General features: G+C 32.3%; 2 protein-coding genes across 2 annotated transcripts; one reads left to right on the top strand and one right to left on the bottom strand.

The window, feature by feature from the left end:
- The first annotated feature begins 9228 nt into the window (after positions 1 to 9228).
- On the top strand, positions 9229 to 11173 carry LOC128206541 (uncharacterized). Its single transcript, XM_052909090.1, has 2 exons — positions 9229 to 9664; positions 9936 to 11173. Exons 1-2 carry the CDS (start codon positions 9238 to 9240, stop codon positions 10343 to 10345), a joined length of 837 nt encoding a protein of 278 aa, XP_052765050.1. The 5' UTR covers positions 9229 to 9237; the 3' UTR covers positions 10346 to 11173.
- A 7587-nt stretch (positions 11174 to 18760) lies between these two features.
- Positions 18761 to 20405, bottom strand: LOC128204472 (uncharacterized). The gene is made up of 3 exons (XM_052905886.1): positions 20212 to 20405; positions 19485 to 19888; positions 18761 to 18774 (listed from the first exon to the last, which is right to left on the bottom strand). The coding sequence occupies exons 1-3, from the start codon at positions 20403 to 20405 to the stop codon at positions 18761 to 18763; spliced, it is 612 nt and encodes a 203-aa protein (XP_052761846.1).
- Between the last annotated feature and the right edge of the window lie 7030 nt (positions 20406 to 27435).

The following is a 27435-nucleotide window of genomic DNA, read 5'->3' as shown; positions in this document are numbered from 1 at the left end:
GCTTGTTTTTGTGTTTTTTTTTTCAAAATAATGTCGAGAAATATTAAACTGTTTATACTTTATTGTGTATATGTATGGCAGTATAGTTATCTATACTAATTTGTTAGAAAGGCTTTAAAGTACACCTTTTTTCCTTTACAGCACTAAGCATTTTGGATGGGTAAAGTACCTGAAGGGGCATGAAAACCAAATCAGCATTGACTCAGCATTGAGTAGTTATCATCTGTGCTCTCACTACAAGTACAAACGCATGGGAACAGACCAAACTTCAAACGTTTAAGAGTGAAGAACTATTGTGAAAAAATCTAAATGTTAGAATACCAATGACAAAATAAGACATATAGACATCAAATTACCCACAGAGATTGTTTACATGTTATAATATTAAAAGACATTAGTTGAGAATTTTCACTCTGACATTGTTGGAGGGGCATTACCGCCCACTTAGTGTTCTTGTTTCTTGACATATTTTAGTTTAAAAGTACACTCATTGTTTTAAACTCTGTATTCTGAGTAAGTATTATAATTAAAATTCATTTAATTGAAAAAGTACATTTTATGAATAAGTCCATTTAAGCTTTATAAATTTTTACAAGAAAAAGATTGATTTTTAAGCATTTTATTAGCTATAAAAATGTATGGTTACATGACATTATGTATATTTTCTTCAAAACTGGACGGTAAACTATCATAAATTGTCTTCTAAATTGTTCAATAGACATCATAGATAATATTTAAAATGATTTCAGCAACTTGCCTTATATTTAACTATTTTTTATGAATTTTGTAAAACTGCTATATTTTTTCAAACATCGAAATACTGCTCTGTTCCGAAGACTCACAAGATCAATCAAAATGATTTTTTTCCATGTGTATCAATAATTTGTTCGTTTGAACTTTAGTTTTTTGTTAACTGAAGTATTATTTTACCAGAAACTGTTGTTTATTTCATTATCTCTGATAATGCGAAAAAAAATCAAATATAGACAAAATATTTACTTGTCGCTCTTTATAGCCCTTGGAATTTGGGGGTGGGTGTAATGAAACATAAATAACTTTTTTAATTCACGGTAACAAATCTTCAAAATTTGGATAAAAGTCCCATAGTGTACCATGATTATAACTATGTTGTCGGATAAAGCTTTTATAAAAGTGTGTATTACGCGGCTAATACCTTAAAGTAAGGAACGAAGCATACTGTTGAGTATGACTAAAGAAACATATTCACTTTAATATATTAGTATGTTAACTCATTTGACTTCGAATATGACATGAGTACATTTGCAAAAATTATTAGCCCATAAATAAATAGGGTTTTCCCCGGTTGACAAAAGCGCAAAATATCGATAATATTGTTTAAAACAACCTAAACATAAATCGTGTGCATGCTTAAAATCTATATTAACAACTATAACCAAATATTACAAGAACGGAAGAGCATACAGTTATTTTATCAATAACATACGTATGATCTCCCTTGAAAAGCAGTTAAGATCTCAACCACACTGTTTGAAAAATATCTGTATATCAGCTGTATATTATTTTTCAGGAATTCGTTTCACTATCTATATCAATCATTTTAAAGAAAGGAATATTTTATATCCAAATGATAAGTTATATAAAAAAACACAATGCAATTGAATGATTTTTATCGTTGTCAGATGATATGTGTGTAAGCAGTGATTACTCTAAAACTACCGCAAAATGATAAAATTGTAAATTTAGAGAAAATGATAATAAGCAAGTATAAACTCATGTTGGTATATATAATTGTAAGGTATTATCGGCAGTCAAGTTTAACACGCCACGAAGTCGGGCTACAATATATTAAATGTTTCATAGCTGGTCAAATAGATCATCAACTTTCCTCTGAGTTTAATTATATGTTGACCTTAAACCGATGTTCAAACAATTTCAGAGCGTTCAGACAGCTACAAATACAAACATATGCAATTGAATGCTAATATTTGCAAACGCATTCATCTTTTCATTCACAGCCCTGTTAATGAAAAAGTTAAACCATGATTAATAGAAGAAAATGAAACAAAACATTTTGATTGCGTAAAAAGTTTTCAAGACAGTTATGATTATTGTCAATATTGTGGTGACGAGCTTTGTTTTGCTTTGTAGTTTTAAAGAACAAATAAGCAGGTGGTATTTTATCTCATTTTCAAATTGTTTAACATACATTTGGAAGTTTGCAGTAAAAATTAGCTGTGAACATTAACCAGTAATCAGGAAAAAATATGAAAAAAAAAGGATTTTTATTTAGACAGAACTTGAAAGAAGAGATAAACAAAAGATGTCTGACGGTTTTTAAATGTATGCCATACAATCCTTTTTTATTTGTTGAAACAACTTATTTTATCGATAGAATTTGCTCGGTGCAGACACATTTTTATCTAAGTAGAATCGACAGGAATCGACTATCACTCAGCCTTTTTACTATATGTATCATTCTAACTGCTACAAATCACGTGATTTTTTTTTTAAATTAGAAAAGTCGACGAGCGCCGTTAAATTGCAATGTTGTTCTTGTTTAATCAATACATTGAGTCGAATGTTAACATCCGTATAATAGGGCCCCTTTTCCTGATTATTTTGGTATGACTGTTTTCACCGTATTGCCCGCAGTTTGTCACATTACGTTGCAGAAAAGTTTCGATCGAGTACTTATTAATTTTATTTATATGGTAACATTTGCTAATCAATTAGACTTCTATGTCTTTGGCGTTGCCCATTGCCACTAAACCGGGTTTATGTTTAAACTTTTTGCTACTGAGCATGTTTCTGTAGCCTTTTGCATATATATTCATCTAATAAGTCAACCCCAGGCAGTTCATAGAATACTTATTCAAGATTTATTTTGACACGATATTAAAAAGGGAACAAAAACGTTAATAATCGCTTCGATAGTATTCAAAGTAGAAAACAATCATTATTCAAGGATTGATAAAGCGGGCGAACCAAAATAAGTTGATAAAGTAGGCTTACCATTTCACGACAATTTCGAACACTCATCAAATATGACAGCTTTATGATTTTCTGAATAAAAAATGCTTTATACATTTTGACAAATCTAGACAGGATTATTTGAAATCAAATATCATTTGCTTTGAATAAATGCTTTGACGTCATTCGATTGTTGTACGTTAGCTTATTCAATTATTTTAGAGTTATATCATTTAAGAAAACTGGCTAGAAAATATTCTATTATAATTCTGATTTATTTTTGTTTCAATAGTATAATAGTATTTTTTGATAAAACCAACGACAGAAACATAACACGATTATAAGTGTTATATCCTGTCAGGCTGCAAAACAGTTATCGTTGATTATTGCAAAGCGCGAATTAGGATTCATGAATAACTGTGAACATGGCAATAAATATTTATATGAAAAATTACAGAAACAAGTACGGTAGTCGACAGTTTAAATATTAACCCCGTTGAATGCCACAGAGTCAACGCCAACGACATAGAACACAAAAATACCAATCACAAACCAGGAACATGGAACAACAGCGCAAAACTCCACAAACAATACACTACATATATAATAAAAAGAAAACTAAGGATGTTTATCAAGGGGGTTTAAACTCGTGTGTGTGTGCACAACCTCACTCTTATCCCAACAATCCCGAATAAAGTAAAAACGTAAATGGTAATTCTTATCAAAGTACATACTTGAAGTAAACTTGTTTAATCGTGTGGGAATAATTGTAAAGAAATTAAAATCAGTTCAATTATCTTGCATATATCTTTTGCCAAATCTATGATCATGAGATGGGAATACACCGTTCACATTTTTACTATTGTGTATAACAAACAGTATGATAGTTAAAGTCATACATTATGCAGACATTCAATATAATTTAATCGGGAAAGAATTGTGTTCGACTTTGAATCATACGACCCCTCAATCACTATCATTTCGCTCTCATCTAGTGTCAACAAAGTGTTGAAATCAAATGTGCTTTTTTAATCTATTCAGGTAACTTTTGTATTCGATTTCTCATTTTTCAAAAGGAACAAACTTGTTTTTAGAATTGGTAAAACAAAACTGAATTTATGAAAATTTACAACTACAGTCAATTTTCTTTCAAAGGTTAAGTGCATGGAATATCATTGGATTGGTAATTAATATCAGTTGAACAGCCTTTCTAGTGTTAATATTATTTTGTTGATTTGGTGTTACATATGGGCCTTTGTGGTCCAATCGCAATTATCATTTCGCTTAGTGTACCCATTCGATAAAGTAAACAATATACTGACATGAATGATTTTGATTCGTGTCAAAATTACGCTGCAATAGGGAAGCTTAAAATAAGATTTATATTAATAGAAAACAGCTTGATACTATTGTTACAGTTGACTGTTGAATTCTCATACAACAGTTTTTCAAGGGTTGACCATTTATTACTATTTCTGATGTCAAATAGAGTAAAAGTTTGTGTTTGAGCGGTAATTAACGTTGTCAATTTTAATCGGACTTTAATCAAACTTCACAAAATTATAACACATACAGATAAAATCTTGACAAGACCTATTCATGTTCCTGGAACGTTTGCAGGTGTATCAAACAACCGCCTATTTTAATGGCATAATAATTTAATGACCTACCCTAAAAAAAGAAGGCCTGCTAGCATTAAGAGTCTAGAATACATTATTATTGGCCATGCAATCTGATAAAAGATATTTTTTGTAGTTCTGGAGTTTGTTCTTGGCGTCTGTAATGATGGGTGTTTCTCGTTGACTTCCTATGAAACATTGATTATTGTACCTAAGACAAGTAGTTTAAGCTGTTTTTGGCTTGTGCCTGTAGTTCGCATTCAATATGTAAAAGTCTGGAAATATACCTGGGTAATTGGATAAGTTAATTGGATATTAAGAGGTTTTTTTTTAATAACACTGCTGATCAGATAAGAGGTTGCATTGAATAACATTAACAAAGCTGCATTTGTTATTTAGTTAACTGTTAAAACGCCTAGGATTTGGTACGCATTTTTCATCTAATCAAAACACATTATACCTTAGGCAAGTAATTTTGAATTAAAAGTGATTATGTCTGATACAGTGTTTGTTAAAGACATTTTGAATGTAAGGTCGGTGTAAAGAAGGGCAACACTGACAAAGGGATGCTATTTCATATTTTTATTATCGGACATATGGTGATCATTTATATCCGTATCAAATTGCATTATCTGTTCCAAGGTGGTCACAGGGTCACAGCTATAAAATCCATCTTTGTATTAAAAACAATTCATACCGAAGTATTTCCTTCGCCGCCAGTGCGAGCTAAATATGAAATTTGTTTTGCCCTTTGGATAGCTGTTATGCCTACTTAGAACGGCCTTGAGAGACAACGTCCAAACAAACGTAACAGAAATACGATTAAGCTATAACAAGAACTTGTCGCAATGATTACACGACGAATGGGTGACTTGCGTGATTGGGAGGAATTGCTCGAAAGAGCCATATAAGCCAATTAGAAGAACTCCAACTGTGCAGATTGATGTGAATATTACTGCAAAATGAATTGACATTGACTGGTAATCAGTTGGATCAGTAAGCTGAAACTTTCATCGGTGAAATTTAAGATTTAGAACACCAGAAGACCTATATTGCATTATGGCGAACAAAATGAATATTGTAGATATGTATAAGTATGTTAGTTTTTATTTGTAGATTCCGTTTTATTACTTGATTACGAATATGTTTAATTGTATGAGGGTTATTATATTAAAATCAGTTTTTTGTTTATTTCGAGAGTATAATAACATGTAATGCAATTGGTAATGATGCAATTGATGATACTGATACTAATTAAAACATGGCATCAATTCAGGAAATCGACTCATCGTTAAGCTAAGTCTATATATCCAAAACCCCGACACCGTATAAAATTACACATGTTGGAAATGCCAACCCCACTAAGATGAGCATCATTGTGCTGATATAAAATACGGGTGTATAGGTTGTAATGGTACTATGAAAACTGCTTGGGAAGTACAGTAGTTGAAAAGTAGTGTGTATGGCCGTAACCTCACACTTGTTTCAACATGTATCAATACTAACAAGATTCAAAGGTGAAGCCACAAAAACAATTTCCGATGTATTTCTATATACAATGGTATTTAGCCAATATTAAGTGACATGCAGACTACAAATACCATTCATTACCTTAAAAATCAAGCTTTATTGTAGAATCTGTAAATAAAGAGGAGTTAATTTATTAGTTACAAGAAAACATACTAAATTAATTTTCAATTGTAGCGTAAGGTATTCAACCAATCAACTCACAAATAAAACTCGGTGAGAATGGCCGAGTGGTAGATAAGTCCAGAGGTATGGGATCGATCCCCATTCATAGCCGATGTTATATTTCAAGATATTATATGTGTACAGTATGTACGGTATTTAACTATTTTCTTTATAAAAGCGCGTGAAAGTATACCTGTATTATAAAGGAAAGAACTAGAGAACAATACAAAGTGATGACCAACTTACTGTAAACGGGGCATCTTAAGTAAAACTATTTTTCAAGCATCCGGTTTTGTGGATGCGTGGCTAACTTAACTATGGAAATAATAAAAATACAAATATCCAAATATTTTATAGACAGACAAATGTAGACTGTGTAACTTTTTTGAGTTTTTGTAGTTTAAGGTTTGGTACCGAAGTAAAAAATAACAACTGTGTATATACCACGTGATTTTAAATCATATGTTAATATAATGAGGGTGGATATTTCGGACATTTTAGGACTGATATTTTGCACCGTTTGACTTCATCAAAAGTTCCTTGCATCCGATGACGACTGTATGTAATGCTTCCTTTCTCCCTTAGACAATGACTTTTAACTTTATGTTATATTTTGGTGTACCTTTGATTACATTTGATGATCCTTGGACCCTGTCTCCGTCAAATCCGCCATATAGGTCGACCGGTTGGTTACAACAATAACAACATTTCTAAATAGCCCTAACCCCTTGGCATATTTTAAAAACAATTCAAAGTCGTAAACACGTAGTACCTAAAGTTTAATAACGTGTAAAGAAATAATCGTCGGTTGCACCGCAATATAATGTAAAGTTAATAAGAAGAAAGTAATCAGAATAATTGTAGAAAAATGAAATCCGCAAAATTGCACATATCTGCATTATCTAACATTGAGCAAAAATTAACAACCATGGACGGCACACTGTTACCCTGCAAATGCTTGAACGTTCGAACTAAACAAAAAAAGTGAAAGCTTTTAACATAAACATTTTTGACAAATTTATGTTACAAATAAAAAGTCATTTGATATAATGAGAAGCAGTGGCAATGGTCTGACATCAATACATAAATACGTATGGAGTAAGGGGTAATGCCTCCGATCAATTGATAGTTATACTTAAGGTTAAATATACTTTTAAGGTTTAAGTGTTTTCCGTCATTTAGTACTTTTTGATCAAAGCGTATCGATTTGTTGTATAATCGAACGTTAGTTACACGGACATTTTTCGTTGAAAAACACACGTGCACCAGATGAACTTCTAGAAATACCATACAAGCAAAGATTATTTCCATCCATGCGGGAATCAAGGATATTCCATAGGTTTCGTCGGGGTTCCTTCGTACTCCGACTTTTTACTTGTAGAAACAATAAGCTACAAGTTTTATTTAATAAGCATTAATCATGTGGTAAGGATTGAATTATAAAAAAGAAGTTATTATTGCACCACTGTTGTGTAAATACTAAGGATGGAAGCGAATATCCGAGTAATCGGATATCAGGATATCACGCAAGTATTCGGATATCAAAATGGGTATTCGAATATTCGTTAAAAATTAAAATTTCAATGAAATAGCTTAGCATAGACATAGCAATCGTTTTCGGATGAAATATTTGAGGTGGTCAACAGTGTCTGTCGCGAAGCGGGTATGTGTCACAAATCGTCTGCTAATTGGGTGTTTGCACAAGGCGTGATATTGTGTCCTTGTGTAACACCCTGTAAAATTCTATGACCTTGTTTACAATGTCAAGTGTTGTTTTATGATCTCAGATGTGCTTAATTGACACCTATTGGCACTAGTTGATATTAAACGGATTGATCATTAATCCGTAGGAATTTATCGTCCAATCACAAGAAAAGGGTCGTGCAATCAAAGCTATTAATGAACAATCGTATTTTTTGATGAATATGCATGAAGAAATTATTGCTTTCTGAACAATAAATACAAAAATAAATTTGTTTATCTTTTCACTTTTCAATCAAACTTCCATCATTTTGCGTCTTGTAAATTAGTTTTCATACGATATGTAAACATGTTTAGTTTATTGATAAATAAAAAAAGTACACGCATGTAAATAAAGAAAAATGAGATCGTCTTTTTGTCTTCTTATCTTTTCCGCAATTATATCTTTCATTACAAAACACCACAGAAAGTGTAGGTATTGCATTCAATCAAACAATGTAATGAAATAAAATTACAATCGATTATCAAATAATCAAAGCGTCATTTAACATGGAACCTGCTGATAAATAACAAACTCGAAAGCACGTGGCAGTAACCAAGCAACCACCTCGGCCGAAGTAACTATCGAATTTGCGAGGTGTTTATGTGGTATTCATCATGAGTTTTATGACGTAAAATGAGTTGTTTAGCTTTGATAATAACAATATAAATTATTAAGACTGAGAAAGAATGAATGAAAAAGTGAAATTGCCATATGACGAATTATAAATTAAGTGGACAATTATATCAAATAACAGAAGGTGGGTGACATATAAATAGGAAATATACTTATTATGAAAACAATTTGATACGAGTATCCGGATAGTATTCGAATACTTGATACGAATATCCGGATACCGATTTGGTATCCGGTTTCCATCCCTAGTAAATACCCGACAAATGCAAACATGCACTTTCTGGAGGGATGAAAATGCGCCAGATCAGTTATCACATGGCTCGCGTTTTATACAGTATTCATTATTATTCATATGATTAAGACTGTATCAGAGTATTTCAAAGCGCGTTTCATCCTAAATGCACACGTATAAACGTTTATCAATATAATTTGGCTTGGAATTCAAGGCGTGTCGGTTAAAGATATAAAATTACCTGACGTAAAGCAGCAAAGCTAGTAATGCAAACATATTATATCTGCGCATGCGCGCCGAATGACAAGAGTAAATAAGTTCAATACCTCCATAATTTTGCGCATTTCACGAACAAGCGTTGCGCTATGTGGTCCCAGGATAATGTTTCGCGGTTGATTTTCTTTGTCCTGCTAATGAGCAAGAGAGTTACTTCAAAGGAGCCTCAGTGTTCCGCCTTTCACTACGAAGAGCAGTTGTTGTCAAAAATGATCCGGATGGAAATATCGATGGAACAACAACAACAACGAGTAAATGACGCTTTGGAAAAAATGTCACAAACTATTGAAATATTTAAAACGGACGCAATTAAAAAAGAAAACCAAATGCTAGACAGAATCAGAGAAGCTCTTGAAAGTGCTGATGCTACAATGGTGAATTTCTCTAATAGGACAATATTACTTGAGGACAACCTAAAGAACGCGGTCGATGACTTCGCTCAGGATTCTAAACTGCTGAGTTCGACATTGACTCAAAATGTATCGGAAGCAATAGGATATTTGCATACGTTAGAAGGTATTTTATTTTTTATCGTAAGTTCTGTTATTTATTTTACAAAAAGTTCGCTTTCTTGGAATTGAACGATGCATGATATGTCATATAGGATATATGTGTTTCTTTAATCAACATCACAGTGGTTATAATATCCTCATTATTTTAATATTAAAAACATGACGCTATGGGAATAAAGCGCAACTATTTGGTTCACAAAGCACAATATCCCTATCAAATAATCACTTTTTATGTTGATATTTCTTTGTTAGTATGCATTTTGTATATTTTTCAGAGAAAGTTAGAACACCAACGATAGCATTTGAAGCAAAGGCCCTAAAGGATCTCAGTTTAACAGCCTTCAAACCTCTCGTATTCACAGAGGCCGTGTTCAACCATGGGAACGGATATGACGTCAAATCAGGCGTGTTCACATGCCCCCTCAACGGCACGTACTTGTTCACGTCACATCTATGTACTGCCCATAACAGAGCTGTTCACTACAGTTTATTTGTGGACGACATTGTTCATACCAGTGGGTACGTACATGGGAGCATTACCCATCATTGCACGTCGTTTAATGCAATTGCGATATTGAGCGTTGCAAGCAAGGTGTGGATTCAGACGGGAGATAATGGCGGTACATTCTATCAAGAATCCCAGAATTGGTTGAACACATTCTCCGGTGTTCTTCTTCATCGTTAAACTAACTTATGGTGGTTGGAATGGATAATAATGATAATAGTATAACCGTCTTCTCCATCAGGATGTTATTATGATGGCTTTGATGGCATGTTTTGAATCTACTTAAAAGGATGTACTTTTATAGCAAACAGTGTAAACTTCGAGTTGAAGTAGAAGCATTAGCCAAACCGCTCAAGGGAAGTCAAACAATAATTGTCACCGAAAAAACCAAATCAGTCACGATCATTTAAACGTGTGAATATTTTTTCTTAGTTTTTCTGTGCGTAAAATCAAATTAAGATTTCCAATGTATAATGTAACCAATTACTTATCAATTTTTTCTCTTTTAAGGACAATTTGTAAACATTTATTAATATACAGTAGTAATTACAGCATCATGAATTTTTGTATTATGTTGATTTCAATGTTATTTATTTTTTGCCAATAACATATTGACTTGACCTTTTAGTTGCTGTTGCCTGGTGATCCCATACATTGTGTTATGATTTGTCAGGAAATTGCCTCTTGTTTACTACTGTAAAAATATTATCAAAAAAGAATATGGATGGTGATATTGTTATTACCTAATCTAAAACCGGATGTGAAAATGATTTTTTGGCAATATTTCATGGCCAAAAAAGCCTGTTTCTAATACTATTTTGGGTATAATGTTTAATTATTATTTCTCTACTTCTAAAACTCTTTCAAATGATAGTAAGATATTATGGGGTCAGCAGGAGTTTACCATTCACATTATTGTTTATTGGATACCTTGGTATATGCAATGATTTACAATGAAATGTGAATGATGAAATGTGAAATTGAAAATAAACGAAACGATAGTCAAAACAGGCAGCTGTCTATGTTGGTTCATGTTACCCATGTTTGTAGGATTATCAGTATGGAGGTGTTTTCATCTTACAATCGATCTGCGTACAGTTTCAACATATCTATGTTACAACGATTGTGAAACAAGTTATTACAACAGTATATTACTCACAATGACACGATTTAAACGAGAGTATGGTCTGGTGTTGTGGTGGAAACCAGAATACCCCGAGGAAACCCAGTTGCCCGGCTTGGTGACCACAGACTAAACTCACATGCGCCCAGGCCGAGTATCTGCGTATCTTCAACAGTCCTTATTTTGTACGTCGACATGTGCATTATTTACCCTACATTACAATGTTATCATTTGCTGTACATGTCCGATACAACGGCATGTGTATTATTTACCCTACATTTCAATGTAATTGATAACAGTTCACATATGATACGTCGGCATGTGTATAATTTACCCTACATTAAAATGTATTTGATTGCGGTACACGTCCGATACGTCGGCATGTGTATTATTTACCCTACATTACAATGTAATTGATTGCGGTAAAAATGTCAAAAAGGAAGCTTGAGTAAAGGCTTTCAACACAACACCCCAAACCCGAATTATAAACTGTTCAAGCTTTATAAAAAAGAAAAAAGTGGCACGATGGGAACATTAGTTTCAGATGAACTCGTACGTTCTCAGTTCTGTGTTTTTCCTCAAAGTTGAACCACCAGAATCATAGCAATCACAAACATAACAGTCCCCGAATAATCGTAAAGTAAAGGGCGATCAAAATCGTAATCATTCGCGATAGGTTGACGCTTTTTTTAACTGTGAAATTTGTTGCCACGTAGCTATTTATTGGAAAAAAACACATAATTAGCCTATTCTTTATTTGCATACAAATCTTGTTGTTTTTTTTCGTTTTCATCGGTAAAGTCAAATGAGTTAAAAATGAAAGTGAAGCATACGACAATTATCTTTGTTGATGTCTATAATGTTCCATATCCATCAACCTGAAATTTAAATATTCATAAAAGACGATCAATGTACCAATATGCATATGTTTTGTACACAATAAATACCAGAATTTAGTGCAGACATACGCCTGACAACTGAAAAAGGTGGCATGTATTAGGGCCAAAATAAGGAGGCTTGTTTATCATCAATGTATACTTAATATTGGTGCATACGTACGCATGAAACAGAAATTGGGCGACATGTGTTCGGGCCAAAATAATGAGGCTTGTTTGGCCTCAATGGATACCTTTTATTGGTGCAGACATAAAATGAAAACTGAATATAGGTGACATGTATTAGGGCCAAAAAAGAGGCTTGTTTGTCCTCTATTGAAACCTGATATTGGTGAAGACGTAAATTGAAAACTAAATTTAGGTGACATTTATTAAGGACAAAAAAGCGGGCTTGTTTGTCCCCAACAAATACCTTATATTGTAGCGGACGTACGCCTGAAACTGAAATAATGTCACCTCTTTTAGGGCCAAAATAAGGAGGCTTGTTTGTCCTTTTATTCGAATAAATTGACAACAAGGACATGACATGGCGAGTGTTTATGGACAAGGATAAATGGTTTTATATTTAAACATAGATGGGCCATCGTTTGCAGTAAATTGTTGTAATCGGTTTTAAATCAATCGTTAAACATCAGTTTAGCTAACGTATTGCTCAGACTTATTGACATACAACGCTTTGTGAAGAAGGAAAAAGTGACGTTGATTTCGGACGATAATTTGGACAAAAGGAAATCATATACTACTTATAATTTGATATAACGCTTGTGTACATGGTCTAGCCGGGCCACAGCATACTAACGAGGGGAGGGCAAGCTATATGCAAAATTATGCACACAGTGTTTGAATCGGCGATGTTATGAGGTATCCTAGGCAACCCAGACCTCTTACAATAATATATATGTGTGTGCGTGTGTATGTATATGGGTATACATGTTTGTGCGTTTATTGGATGTATATATGTGAATGCGTATATAAAAAAGATGTAGATGTAGTTTGTTCCAAACATCAAAACACATATAAGTATATGTGTATACTGACAATAATTACTAATACTTACAATAAGATTAGGCATGTTAATGAAATAACTTAATGATACTATTTATCGAAAGTTTTTCTTCAAATATAAAAGCAGTAGCGAAATTGACTTATCTAGAGTTCAATGTATCTGTAAAGTCCCAAATGTAATTACTAGAAGGTTCACCTATCGGAATATAAACAGTTATTGGTGACACTGAGTTATTTTTCTTCAACATTTATTGACCGAGTGATAATAATACAACATTTATCGAACAATAAGACACATTTATTTAAGAAAAGAAAATATAATCATTGGTGGCAACTTCGAAACTATTATTCATCTTAAATTAGATTTTGCTAGTCTAAAGAGCTGCTAGCTTCCGATCGCATTCTTTAATATTTAATATGAAATATATGTTGTAAAATGTATATGTTTATGAAACAAATATGTTTAAACCAAACGGCAATATTAGATTATAAAGAAGCTAAAATTTCAATAAAACATATACTTGAAACCTGTAACATCAACAAAATTTTGTGAGAACAAAAGCCAACAAAAACAATTACATGGTATTCGAATACATAACCTAACAATTGTAGCAGACTGGATTATTGTTTAATATCAGAAAATGTTTGAATAGCATTATTTAATTTTCTATAATATCTGGCAATAAAACTTATCATTTGTAATGAGCCCAAATTTAAACAAGTTTACAACGAAAGCTGCAGGACTAAGCCAAAAAATAGTATCCAAGGCAAGAACAACAACAACAACAACAACAACATATTAACCCTGCATACTCAAATAAAAACACAAAAAAAACTTATTACACAACTGCAAACACCACAAACAAACCTAACCCTCATTAAACTACTTTATCGTTTATTGACTGGATTATCGATAAGAACGCTCATGCTGGAAACCGAATCTACTGGGGGATTTAATTAGTTAGCATGGTCATACCCTTAAACTTGTCTCATCATTTATCAATATTTATTAAATTCAAAATTTAAGCCCATTCAGAGCACACATTAACATGAAAACAATAAAGAATAAAGCAAAATATTGCATATAAACTGATAAATTAAGGTCAAGTACTCAACGACCACATACCAACATCACCTGCAAACGAAGGCATCAAGCCGGAGCAACAGTGCTAGCTCTTAAGGGGTACGGTAAAGTCATTCAAAGATAATTCGTCAGCCTAGGGCAATAACTCAATAACTGCATATAAAAATGGAGGCAGATATTGGGTTCTTGCACTAAGGTGACGAACTATCAGACATATCTCCACACAAAGCAAATATAATTAAACAATATGAAATGAATTAAACTAATACGAACAGCATTTTATACATATGAGGAAAGTGTCATCCAAATAAAGCTCTTAGAGATAACTTTCAATTATCCAGAGTACAATTCGCTGGACTCGATCGAAACGGTATTTAAAAATATTATGTTATTGAAAAAAAAAGAAATGAAGTTAATGCCAATCAAAGCTAAAGTCAAACTGCAATTAAATTCACTATAACAGAAAATGATGTTTGATACCCTGCCTCGTTCTGTAAGGTTTTAAAAGGAACATTAGAAATACCGCAATTACAAATGCAACGAAGAGGGGAAAAGTAATGAATATGGAACAAATTAATTTAAAAAAAATATTTTAAAGAATCTTCAACACGAGCTGTCAAGTTAAAAATGTATTAATATTTATGAAATTTTAACAATTTGAATGAAATGAAACAAAACAAATGCATAAAAAATACTTTACACGCAAAAGTAAACGGAATGATGCTGCGGGCAAAAGAAATACACGTTAACCGAAATGAAACAAAAATATTTCTAAAATTTAGAACTAGATTATAATTGAGTACTTCTTTTGTTATTAAAACCAATGAAATTATAACGAACATCATCGCTATTACAGCAATCTTAATGACGAAAACGCTAAAATAATTGACAATGATCCTTCCTTTTTAATGGTAAAATTACAAAATTGTCTGATGTTGAAAAACAAACATGAGCAAATATGTCAACGGATTTTAAATGCGAGCAAGTTTTAGAAGATATGAATAATAACAAAAGCACATGTTTCAGATGGATTTACAGTACAATTATACAAGCACTCTCGGGCAATATTTAACAAACAACATGAAAAAATAACAAAAGGCATACTATACAAGAGATGTGTTAAAACTCTAGAAAACACCAACACCACGGCAAACAGACTCTAAACAGTTCTTCCTAGCATCTTATCTACTTTTCAATCTGAAAAGAATAGTCCACGTATGCTTTTTTTGTTGATTTCGAAAAAGTCATTGGTGGTGTTAATCACAAATATATGATACAATGCTTGAAACATCTGAATTTCGGTGAAACTATTATTCAATGTGAAGTATCAAGCTAAATACTAAAGCATGTCCACCTTTCTCTGCCAGTAATTATCCGACGGTGATTACTGCAAGGCTGTCCCTTGCCAGCTAATTTATATACATACAGATACTTGCGAAATACATTGACCATAATTATTATATCAAAGGACGTAATATAAATGACAAAAAATATCTCCAAACATCTTAATCCATTGTTCTAAGAGTAGGAAAATTTACTAATACTATATTAACATATTGGTATGGACTACGTTTGCAGTTAACATCTAAAAACGCAAAATAACCTTAAGAATGTTCTTACGTGGATATGTTAAAACTAAATTTCTTACCTGAGCTTCAATTATTCAACTGTTTGAGGCAGTTGGAACAAAGAGGATTAACATCCTTTGGTAATGTCACTGTTGTTGATGATTTGAACTACCAAACCTAATATTACCCTTATCTGTTTTACCAAACCCTCCAACAACAATGGTACAAGAAACAATTAAGTCAATAATTATTTAAATTTATATGAGCTAAAAGAAAACCAAAGCAGAAAAAATTAATAAAAATACATTCATGCAATCCATAATAAAAGGCGAAAGAAAAGGTTCAGACATAGAAAGCCCCTGTTTGCCATTAAAATCTTGTTGGATAAAACGATACACTGACGAATCAAACCCATACCTTGAGAAAAATTATATAAAAATGTCCTTAGAAAATGTTGTGTTCTAAATTTTGAGTGGCACATAAAACAAAATAATAAAGAGGTTGGAAGAAATAATGATGTTTAATATCACTTATTAATTCCATCACAATACATCATAAACTCCAATCAAAATACTGTAAAAGGATACATAAAAGTCTGGAATAATGATATTGTTGAAATTTATAATGAAATATTTTTACGAAGCCTGTTTTGAAAGGGGGATTTATTTGTTTGGCAACTAACCGATTTCCGGTCTAAACGATTTTATGATTTTGAAAAACTTCAATTCATAAAATTGCTCAACAAAACCTTCTGCAATATATATTCCTAATACACACAACACATAATTCAACATCCAAAAAGGACAAAATTGCCAACAGACTACTATTAAAACCCTGACAGCGATTCAATCTCAATATTTTACAAATAACAGAGCAGTAGAATGCTAATTAGATATACCTGTATTCAAATACTATCCCGTCAGTAGATACCTCCATATCAATAAAACAAAAATGAATAGAATTAAAACTTGGTATAAATAAACAAAAATTAGGTAAATGGTGGGAACAGGTATATCTAAAATTTAAATGTAAATATATGTTTTACGACACAAACTTTAGAAGTTTTCAATAATTTCCTTACACAGAAAATAATTGCTATACAAGTTTTTATAAATATGCCAAGTAAACAAGTTTGTGCGACTATTGTCAAACTCATATCGAAACAATTGAACATCTTTTTTTGATATTGACAGAACCTACAACAATTGAAATGAACTAAATCTATTCTTATACACAATGACATTAATGTAAACTTAATATTACATTATATCAGCTTCGGAATACGCAGTCACGAAAAAACATATACTCATATCGAATTTTATAATTATATTGACTTAATTCAACATTTTTGGTTCAAAATTAAGAATAGCAATAAATATGTATGATAATGAATGATAACATATTAAATAAAACTGCAGTGACAAATGATAACATAAGTCAAAATGAGAATAAACTGATTCTTATTCGTTATATCTGTCATAATGGGCCCATTAACTAATTTTTCCTTCCAATTGTGTGTGCTTTTTGTTTGTTTGTGTTTTCATTTCCGAAGAATTGTTTCCTTTTTCTATTTGTTTCCCTTTTTCTTATTTTTTATCCACAGATTGTTTATTACAATCATTTAAAGTAACCCAGAACACTTTTGTTTTCTTTTTCTATTTTTTCTATTTTTTTTCCTTTTTTCTCATTTGTTTTTCCCCCGATGGTTAATAACAATCGTTTAAAGTAACTTATTTTAACGTTATAAAGTAAATGTAAAAGTGTTTTTAACTGAAAAACGCCATCTGATCAAATGCCATTATGTAATGATATGTTCGTAGTGATGTTATTCAATATAAACTTATATCTTAAAGAATTCATATCTGAATAAAAAAGCATAAATGGCAGTTAAACGGAAAACAACACCAACATCATCAAACTGTACACTTACGGTGGCCATATTTCCATCAATAAATCTTAACTGAACAAAATGAATTTGTTGTTGGTAATTCGACATTCGAATGTTTTGTTAACCGCATACCAAATAGATTGTTTTGAATTAATGTTAAATTTGCTAGCAATGGTATGCGATCAAATTTTGGGAAAAAGGTTTCCAGAGTTTCTGTTTTCCTAAATTAGAAGTAAACAGACAATAAGATTACAACACTGCATCACTAGACTGCCAATTCATAGAGGCCGCTTTTGCCAGAATAAACTTAACAACATGTTTGTTTCAGATTCAACATTAGAAGGTCTTGTAAAAAAAGCATGGTACACTTAGACCTACTTGTGTGCCAAAGAGTTAACCCGTACGAACGAACCTGAAATGTTCTTAGTTCATTAGGCGATCAACCTATTTGATGTTATTTTAAAAGTTTGTATTTTAAATTCCGGACTAATTTTCAATGGTTCCTGCTTATCGCATAGCTTATATTTTTGATGTGTTTTACAAAACTAAATTGTTTCTTGTAATGTATCGCAAAACATAATCAGGGATACAATGAAGCCAATGTTAGTAACACAAATACCTTTTGGTGGCCAATGTCTTATCAACAACCGACGGGTCAAATTTGCAGAGGGCGATGTCTTTTGTTGGCTTTAGTTAATTTACTAAGACTAAGCCATCAAACGCTCCAACACTGCGATATTTGTTAGCAAATATTGTGTCTAAGGTACAGTCTACGGTTAGAGTCAAATCAATTCAATGCCGAAATAAATTGATCCTGTATTCAGCTTTTCAATTATTTCCTAATCCCTGCTTCGGGAACACTCAAACAAATGTTTGCGACGAAAACGAATTGTTCGATCTACTGCCAAGGCATTTGGTAGTGAATAACAATTCAATATCACACTAGCCAACTGGAGCTAGATTCATTACCCACTTGAATTAATCTTTTTAAACGTCATGTGTTTACAACTTGTAATTCGTAAAATGTTTTATCAATTTTCAGCCCCTGTAAACATACATGTCGTTGAATTTGAGCAAATAATTCAGAAAGTAATATCATTTTAATTTAAGATAAAATCGACTAAGATCTTTACTAAAAAGTGCCCCAAGAGCCGTATTTATTAGCCAACTAGTCCTTAATTTAGCTCATGAGTGAAATCTGAGTGTATTGATTGGACTTAAATAGAACACAGACGCATTGGAACCACTGAGGCATATATAATGGGCTAGGATAAGAATAATATTGTATACCATTCTTGGGGCTGTATTTAATGCACCTTCAATTTCTCTTCATTTTAAGATATCAGAATCCAAATGTGTTTTTGGACTTTACCAATAATTTGCCATTAGACTGAATGAATTAACAGAGATGCACCTAAGGACAAGAACATGAAAACCATGTCTTACCTACTGCCCAATGGTGCTGTATTGAATATCCACCTTATATTTCTAATATTTTAAGATAAGAATCAAAGTGTTTAATTGGAATGTTAAGGTTACTAGCTAATAGGCTGAAAGTAATCATTGATGCATATCTTAGGATAATGATGCGAATAATATTGAAGAGTGTCCCTAAGCCATCAGTCAGAGTAGATATCATAATCACAAGTTCGTGTAAGGGAAACTGGAATTCTTCATTTACTTGCACAGGGCTATTTATTTGCGCAGGTTTTTTATTGTTGTCACTGACTGTGTGTGGTTTTCGCGGTTCCATACTTGTGGCAATATTCGGCATAGACCTTGTTTTCCTAAATACCGCCAGGTATACTATCAAATTCAGAACACCGCCAAGGTTGGTAAAAATTCCAAGGATAAATTTTAGACCTTCCGGTATTTCTGCTGTATCATCCTCAAACATTATCCAAACGCCACTGAGGGCAAGGCAGGACCATTGGACGAAGAAAGCCACCACAAACATAGACATATTGCGGGCAGCCCTTATATGCCTTCCAGCTGTTGACGCCATATTGCCAAGATGTTGTCTTATAGCCCTCACGTCAATACGGATCTTGATGAACGTCAGAATATAGAGCAGAACATTGACGACCATGATTGTTGTGATGGGGATCGTAATTAGTACCAAATATGCAACCCTGCCATTTATGGCGTCGAAAAAGCAACTGAAAAAACAGAGTATGAACATACTTTAATGTTTACATGAAGATTAATGCAATGCTTTTAATATAAGAAAACACTTTCATTTGAGAATATTTTGATATCATCTGAAAAATATTTCAATAATTAAAAGGCTAAAACAATTGTTCAAACTCATATTTTGTAAGCGTCGAGTGAAAATAGTGTTTCAAAGAAAGTGTATCCTGAGGGTTTTTTTCTAAAAGGAATAAGCTGTTGTCTTCTGTTATTTGTTACATATCTGTTATCAAGTATAAAGTACTCCCCATAAGTGTTGACTATAACTATTGCAATAAAGAACACGACTTACGCAATTCCTACCGGTCCAAACTTATCAAGTATGGCAGCAATCAACGCGCCGATAAAGGGAACACCAAATGACCACAGAAGTATACCGCTATCAAACTTTCCAAAAGAGAAGTTTTTGCCGAAGAACATCGTGGTGAAGACGTTTATTGCTACAACGTTGACTATCAAAATCTGAGCAAGCACGAATTCAGTCATGATGAACCCAAAAAATGAACAAAGTTCCTTTGGTCTGAAGAGAGTTTTGGTGATCAGTATATGTAGATGGTTCATCAGAAGCGATATACTTAAAAGCAAATCGCAAATCGACAAGTAAACTGCAAGTCGTTCGCCTTTCGTCCATCCAGTAAAAAATCCATCCGGGTGACTCCGAAAAGAAGAAATTATCGTGTACAATGCGCAGATGATACTCACTGTCAAACAAACAATAGAAGTCACATGAAAATAGTAGAACAAGCCATTGTCTAGTCCGTACAAATGCATATCATATCCGTCTTTAAACAGTACCACAGCTGTTTGCGTTGTGTTGTTCGATGCCATTGCCTCTTAAAATTGAAAAAGCATGTGAAAAACCGCAAAACTGTTCGTATGCTGATGTGACTGATACGATATATCTTACTTGTTTAAACTAATAACAATGATTTGATCTTAACTCACGATTATATACGCTGCATTGACGCAAAATATTTAGCTCACCTAAACATCAAGTCCGCCAGGGACGAGAATTGTTGACTTGAAAGGCCATGGAATAAGCTTGATAATCTGTTTGTTCGATTTAGGTTGACAATTTTTGTACAGGATTTAACTTTTATATTGATCAAGTTTGTCAGCTGTTTTGAAAGAATATGTTTGGTTTTTTAGTATGTTGCAAATAGAAGTTTTTATGTTTAAGAGTGCACGTTTTTTGTTTTTATTATTTCCACAGAACGCTATTAGGATGAACCACAATTAACAGTGTTTGGACAACGTTACTAAATAAAAAAAACCAACAGAACATTTCTTTTGAAACTTGTCCCAATTATCTAAACAATGAACATCATAAACGAAGTTATCGGAAACAAGATGACCTTTGGCTAATTCCATGGGTTTATCATTAATCCCGAGATTGGCCTAATTCTCTTTGAAACAGGTGTGATGCCAAAGCACGATGATCTTTATATATACTAACTTTCGATTAAATGCGTAAAAAGTGTATTCAAAATAAACGTTGTCATTTATAGCTTTTAATGAAAATACAATATCAATTTTTCAATCAGGTTTGACTTAAGTTTTGAAATGGATAGAAAATGAAGCTCACAATTTAAATGTATTGCTCTTTTTGCAAACCTGACAATTTATGCGTTTTTTGACGTCCTTTACTCTTATTGTCTTTCTTCAAATGGTACCCATAAGATAAAAACTGGCCCATCCCTTAGGCTGATTAGGCTGCACATACTATTGAAACTCAACTTCGCAACCAAACACGAGATTGCTACAGTAACATATTTCTTATGACTCCGACAGATCGACATGGTTTCTCACCTTGAACTTGTTTTCAAACATAGAAACATTAATAGTGGCCCTTATTGCTCTTATAATTCCAAGTCTTTTGTAACAGGGTCAAGATAAGCGTATTAACTTTGTTTGAATATAATTTATGTACTTTTGCCATTTAAAAGGGGTTCTGCTTGTGTGAAAGCAATCTTCACGATTTACCATTTTTTATATGTTGAAAAATCAAGTTAAAACAAAGTCATTTGGCAAATGGAAATTATATACATAGCTTTTCTGCGCTTAAGATATTTCGAGATATTAGTGCGTGGTTTACAAGTAATATTATGTAAGTCGGTTGATCCGTGGTGTTGTATGACTTCGAGTTGCTTGTGAAAGTATCTGTATCACACGTGACCGAAGGTCGACTGCGATACGGATTCTTCCGCATTACCGAAAATGTACGATTAAAATAGAAGTCCCGGTATAGTGTTTGATACGTAAAAGGAAAACCACAGTGTATGATATTGGATTTTATGTCCGATCATTTGTGGGGTTTTTTCAGTTAAAAATGCATTATTTCTGAAGACATATTTATAGTATATAATGGATTACTGTCTTGCCTCTACAAAAATAGGTGAGCAGCTTGTGTCAACCATTGTTCTCTTATACAATTAATTTATAAATGTTAAATCTATATACTGCTAGTTCAAGAACCGGACAGAATGGCATGTGGTCAGATACTGTTTATTAATTAAACTCTGCCTTTGATTTCTGAAAATTTGACTTCAGTAGCATAAGAGACAGGTGTATACAGTAGCGACTGTTTAGTTATTTCACAATCTTAAGGTATGATGTTGTTTCGTTTCGAACGAAAACAATAATTGCGTATGTTTTTACACTTAGTCTAAGGTAAATAAAAAGAAAAAAATATACATTGATTACTTCAATAATTGAAAATATGTATTAACGGGTGCAAAAAAATATATTTATTTGGTTGGCACTTGGCGCAAAACAACTTGAGAATCAGTAACATATTATCCCCTTGCTGAATTGTAGGTAAGTTGTGTGTTCCTTACCATCAGTGTCCAATTGTTAAGGTGTATACTAAGTTCTCTTTTTGACCAATTCTGACGACTGCTAATAGGACGAGTCTGTTTCCTGGGAAGACCCCAGTACCGATGTCTATTTGAGACGCCCTCGTCGTGAGTAACAGATGGTGGGTATCGAGCCACAAAACTCTTGCCCCAAAATCACAAACATACTTAAGTCAAACCTCAGTATGAACCTTAACTCTTGACCACATTCCACCTTAAAATATCAAAGTTATTTAAAAATGGTATAAATGTTAAATCTATTTAAAAGCACCTTCGGGTTCAGATACTTGGTTAACGAACTTTGGTGACAATCATTACAAAAATGCAATCTGCTTCTCCTAACGTACCAATCTGCTGGATACCCGGCGTGTAGCATCTCGCTTGTGTTCATACGCTCAACTTATTGTCAATGATATCTAAGCAAAGCGGAGCTGTGTGGAAAATCAAACAAGACTATAGGTGTTATATTTATCAGCGAGCGTGCTTGTTAAATTAGGTAAAAATTAAGCTCTGTAGTTGTATGTGTCAATATATTTTAACGCTATGCAGAACTTTGTTCCATTCGTAACCATTGGTGATACCATCACTTTACCATTATGATTTCTATAGTAACCACTATCGTCATCACTACATCATTAATATCACCATAGTAACCACTATCGTCATCACTACATCATTATTATCAGTATAGTAACCACTATTATCATCGCGTCCAGCCAATAAACGGGTGTACGACAAAATGTCGTTACACCAAGACTCTCGAGTAGATAATGAGCTAGTATTACAATCGAACGTTTTTTCTTAAAAAACTAAACCACGTTTGAACTAACAAATAAAACTACTTTCGAAATAAATATGTTCTTACTAAGATGATTGTTAAGAGAAAACTAATAAAGTCACAAATAAAGTCATAAAGTCACAGTTCAAGTTTATTTATAAATCAAGGCATAGTATTTGCATGTGATTTGGTTCCCAACAATCCTTGATAAATAAATATATATATATATGTGTGTGTGTGTGTGTGTGTGTGTGTATATATATATATATATATAGATATTATGTTAGCACTGTGCTTTTGTGGAGTTTTGTGCTGTTCTTCCATGTTTCTTGTTTGTTAGTTTTTGTTTTCGGGTTTTGGGGTTTATGTTTACATTTTGCTACTAAGCTTGTTTTTGTAGTTTTTCACAAATGTATGAAACGAATAAACATTTGTGAACAAAACAAATCAACTACAGTTCAAACATATAAATATATGAATCATGAAACAAAGTGAAAAGATTTTTTGAAGAATTTGGTATTTATTAGTATGTGTTAGGGAGAATGAAGTTCATTAAATTTGGCCAAAATAATTTTTCAAAAAAGTGCTATTTTTACAAGTAAAGTTCTATCCTTCGAGTTCATCAACATTTCAAATTTGTATACATTTTTGGTGCCTAACATAGAAATGGTTAAAAAATTAAAATTGTCATTATTAAAGTAATTACATTCTATTAAATAATGATTAAATAATGATATCATCACCCAACCAGCTATTATTATATAAACTACAAGTACGTTGATTGCTCTCAATATTCAAATTTCGTCCTTTTTCTATTGGTATTCTGTGATTGATAGATCTGAAGTTATATAAATTAAAGCTAAATTTTAAGGAATAATGTCAAGATAATTCTCAAATATATGTTGTGTTATATTAAACATTTATGTGAATTTAGAACGGTATTGTTCCAGTTTTGTAAAAACTTATCTTTAATTCTATACTTTAACAATGATTTTAAATGAAGTATTCTGATAACATTTTTAGATGTAAAGTATTCTAACATATCAAGACTATCAAGTGAGGATTTAACATACTCAATCCAAGACAATTTAACAGAGTCAGCATTATGTAGATTTAAAAATGTAACATACAATAACTTACTTATTTTGTCATTTTTGGCATTCAAAATCTCACACCAAAAGCATTAAACTAAATTTAAAGTGACACTCTTATTCCAAATCGATACATACACATGTAAAACAAACATTAATTTTGAGTGGTACACCCTCAAATACTTACTAAATAATGCACTTATGGAAAATATTAATTAATAATAACAATATTATAACCGTGTATTTAATAGCTGAAAACGCAAAATTATTAAATGATTGGTAAATGCTAAAAGATTTACTGCGATCTACTATGATCTTATAAGGTAGCAATATCGTGTTTTCTGCACATTTCTTTCAAATTAACTCGGTATCATCCATAAGATCTTTTGTTTTCGACATTTATTCATCCTTTTTCATATATTAAAACAATTGTATCAAATATGTTAAATCTTATTTTTGGGTAATAGTGCATCTTTAATCAGTGATGCAATCGGTGTTACACCATCTTCCCCAAAAATCATACACTTTGGTGTACTCGGCTTTAGGTTAAGTACAAATTTATAGAATATCAATGAAATTGTTCAATAATTTTAATATTTCCAATACCCCATACCTCACATCCATAAAATAAATAGGTGATATCATACTTTGAAATAGGTGTAGCTGAGACGATATGGGTAAATTAAGTTTACGAACTTTACTAACAACAAAAAACTTTGACGTCCTTGCCTGATCTACAAGATGCTTCTTTGTTTTTGAAAACTTGCCATTGTAATTGAATTTAACGCCAAGATATGAGAAGTCATAAACAATATCGAACTTCTCATTATCATAATAGAATTCAAATTTAAAACGTCCCGCTTTGGAAGTGCTTAATAGTAAAACTTTTGTTTTGGCTGCATTAACACGCAGATCCAACAACCAACAAGCAATATTGTTTCATAGCATTAAGAGCACTCTGTAGATCAGACTGGGTTTCAGTTTTTACAACTGGATCATCAGCCTTCAATTAATCCTTCAAATGTACTAGACATAAAATGAGTTCAATCATACGGAAATTTGGAAAATTGTACTGGTGATAAAGTTTTACCTTGGCGTTCACCAGCATGATATTTGATTTAAGTATTATCCACATGATTTTGCCTCCAGATGAGTACATATTATTTATAATTCTTAGACATTTTCCAAGGGAAATCGGCTTGATTTAGCAGTGCCGGAATGTCCCGAGACGACTCGAACAAAGCACGTGTATCTAACAGCATGATGGGATATAGTGGTTGTTTCGTTTAAGGTATTTAGTAGATACTCAACGATGACAAATCTCCGTTTCATACACCACGTGATTTACACTAGGTGGTCTTGGGTTTGAATCCAAGCTCATGATTTGCCAATGCCAAAGTCCGACAACGTTCGTCGAGTCTATGGTTTTTGTACATGTTTGTAGCTTAATTTTGGAATATTCTGCGGAATACCATATGACAACATATTCGATTATTTGTTTCCTCGCTGAAAAGTACAACATGATTCCCGCGAGTAATCTCGGGAGATTCCGGCACTGCCATATTGCTTTTCTATAATGGTGTTTGGTATGAGCTATATCAATAGTTGACGTGTGTAATAAGAAAGTTTGTAAGTATCTATTAACCAAATAAAAAGGCTTCATGTTCCTTTAATAATCTAAGTGGTCAAAATTTTATTTTGACTACTTGCCCATTCTCCGTTTCAACTGATTTATCTGACTAAAATCAATAACGATTGACTGCTAATGTACAACAAATAAAAAAACATATTATCATCCTTTTGGCAAACATATAATTCCGAGCACTAAGTGCTGTTCAATACGCCGACGATATCGCCCAGTGTTGCAGTTGTGCTGTTACTCGTGCCTTGTTTTTTTAAGTGTTTTTGTATTTATCCATTATTTCAATGAGAACTGCAGACATTTAAAGTATACGTGTTTCACTTTAAAAAAACAGAGCCATGGCTCACGAGAAGTTGTTAATTTGTATTTAATTGAAATTCATTAATTTGATGTTCTTATAACAAATTGAGAATTGAGACTAGAATACATTACAATACTCATACGATATTATTTGATTATTATTTGTTATTATATACAATACTATTACCATATGATACAAGAGACGAGCTTGTTTGTGTGCATAGCCGAGACAATGAAAATGTTTCTCCTTTATACTGTGAATATTATGCTTTCTGTATTTATAGAAAATAAACGAACACAAGAATTATATAGAAAATTGGCATTCTAATGGCACATATTGTAATGGCTTTTAAACATTTTAAAACACCAAAAACTCAAAAATAACGCAAATTAACTTTAGAGTATGTAGGCTAATATGATATTCTATTGAACAATATTAGGTAAAGGGAAGTAGTCGTGTTAGGTACATATGGTCAACTTGTTTTGGTATATTTCCGTGGCGATATTATATCTTATACGAAGTAGAATGACTAAGCATTAATCGCTCTAGTATTGAAAGGGAGCACACTACAGGTGTATTCTTGATATTTGCACTAAAGACACGTATGATTTTAATATCTTATTATGTTTTAATCATTTTACTCCTTAAGAGTTTATAAAAGAGTATGATTTGTGTATATTTAAGACAATATTAGCCTAAATAAATAAATAAGGTTTTTCCAAGTTGACAAAATCGTAAAATATCCCTAGTATTGTTTTAAAAACATAAAAAAGTTTGCGTACTTCAATGTAACAATATTTTATTCATGCCAATTCTCAATCTATTCATGACACCATAAAACAACAAGTA

Source organism: Mya arenaria, chromosome 10 (assembly GCF_026914265.1).
Source record: "Mya arenaria isolate MELC-2E11 chromosome 10, ASM2691426v1".
Taxonomy (NCBI): domain Eukaryota; kingdom Metazoa; phylum Mollusca; class Bivalvia; order Myida; family Myidae; genus Mya; species Mya arenaria.
The sequence above is the reverse complement of the archived record's forward strand: the minus strand, read 5'-3'. Positions and strand labels throughout refer to the sequence as shown.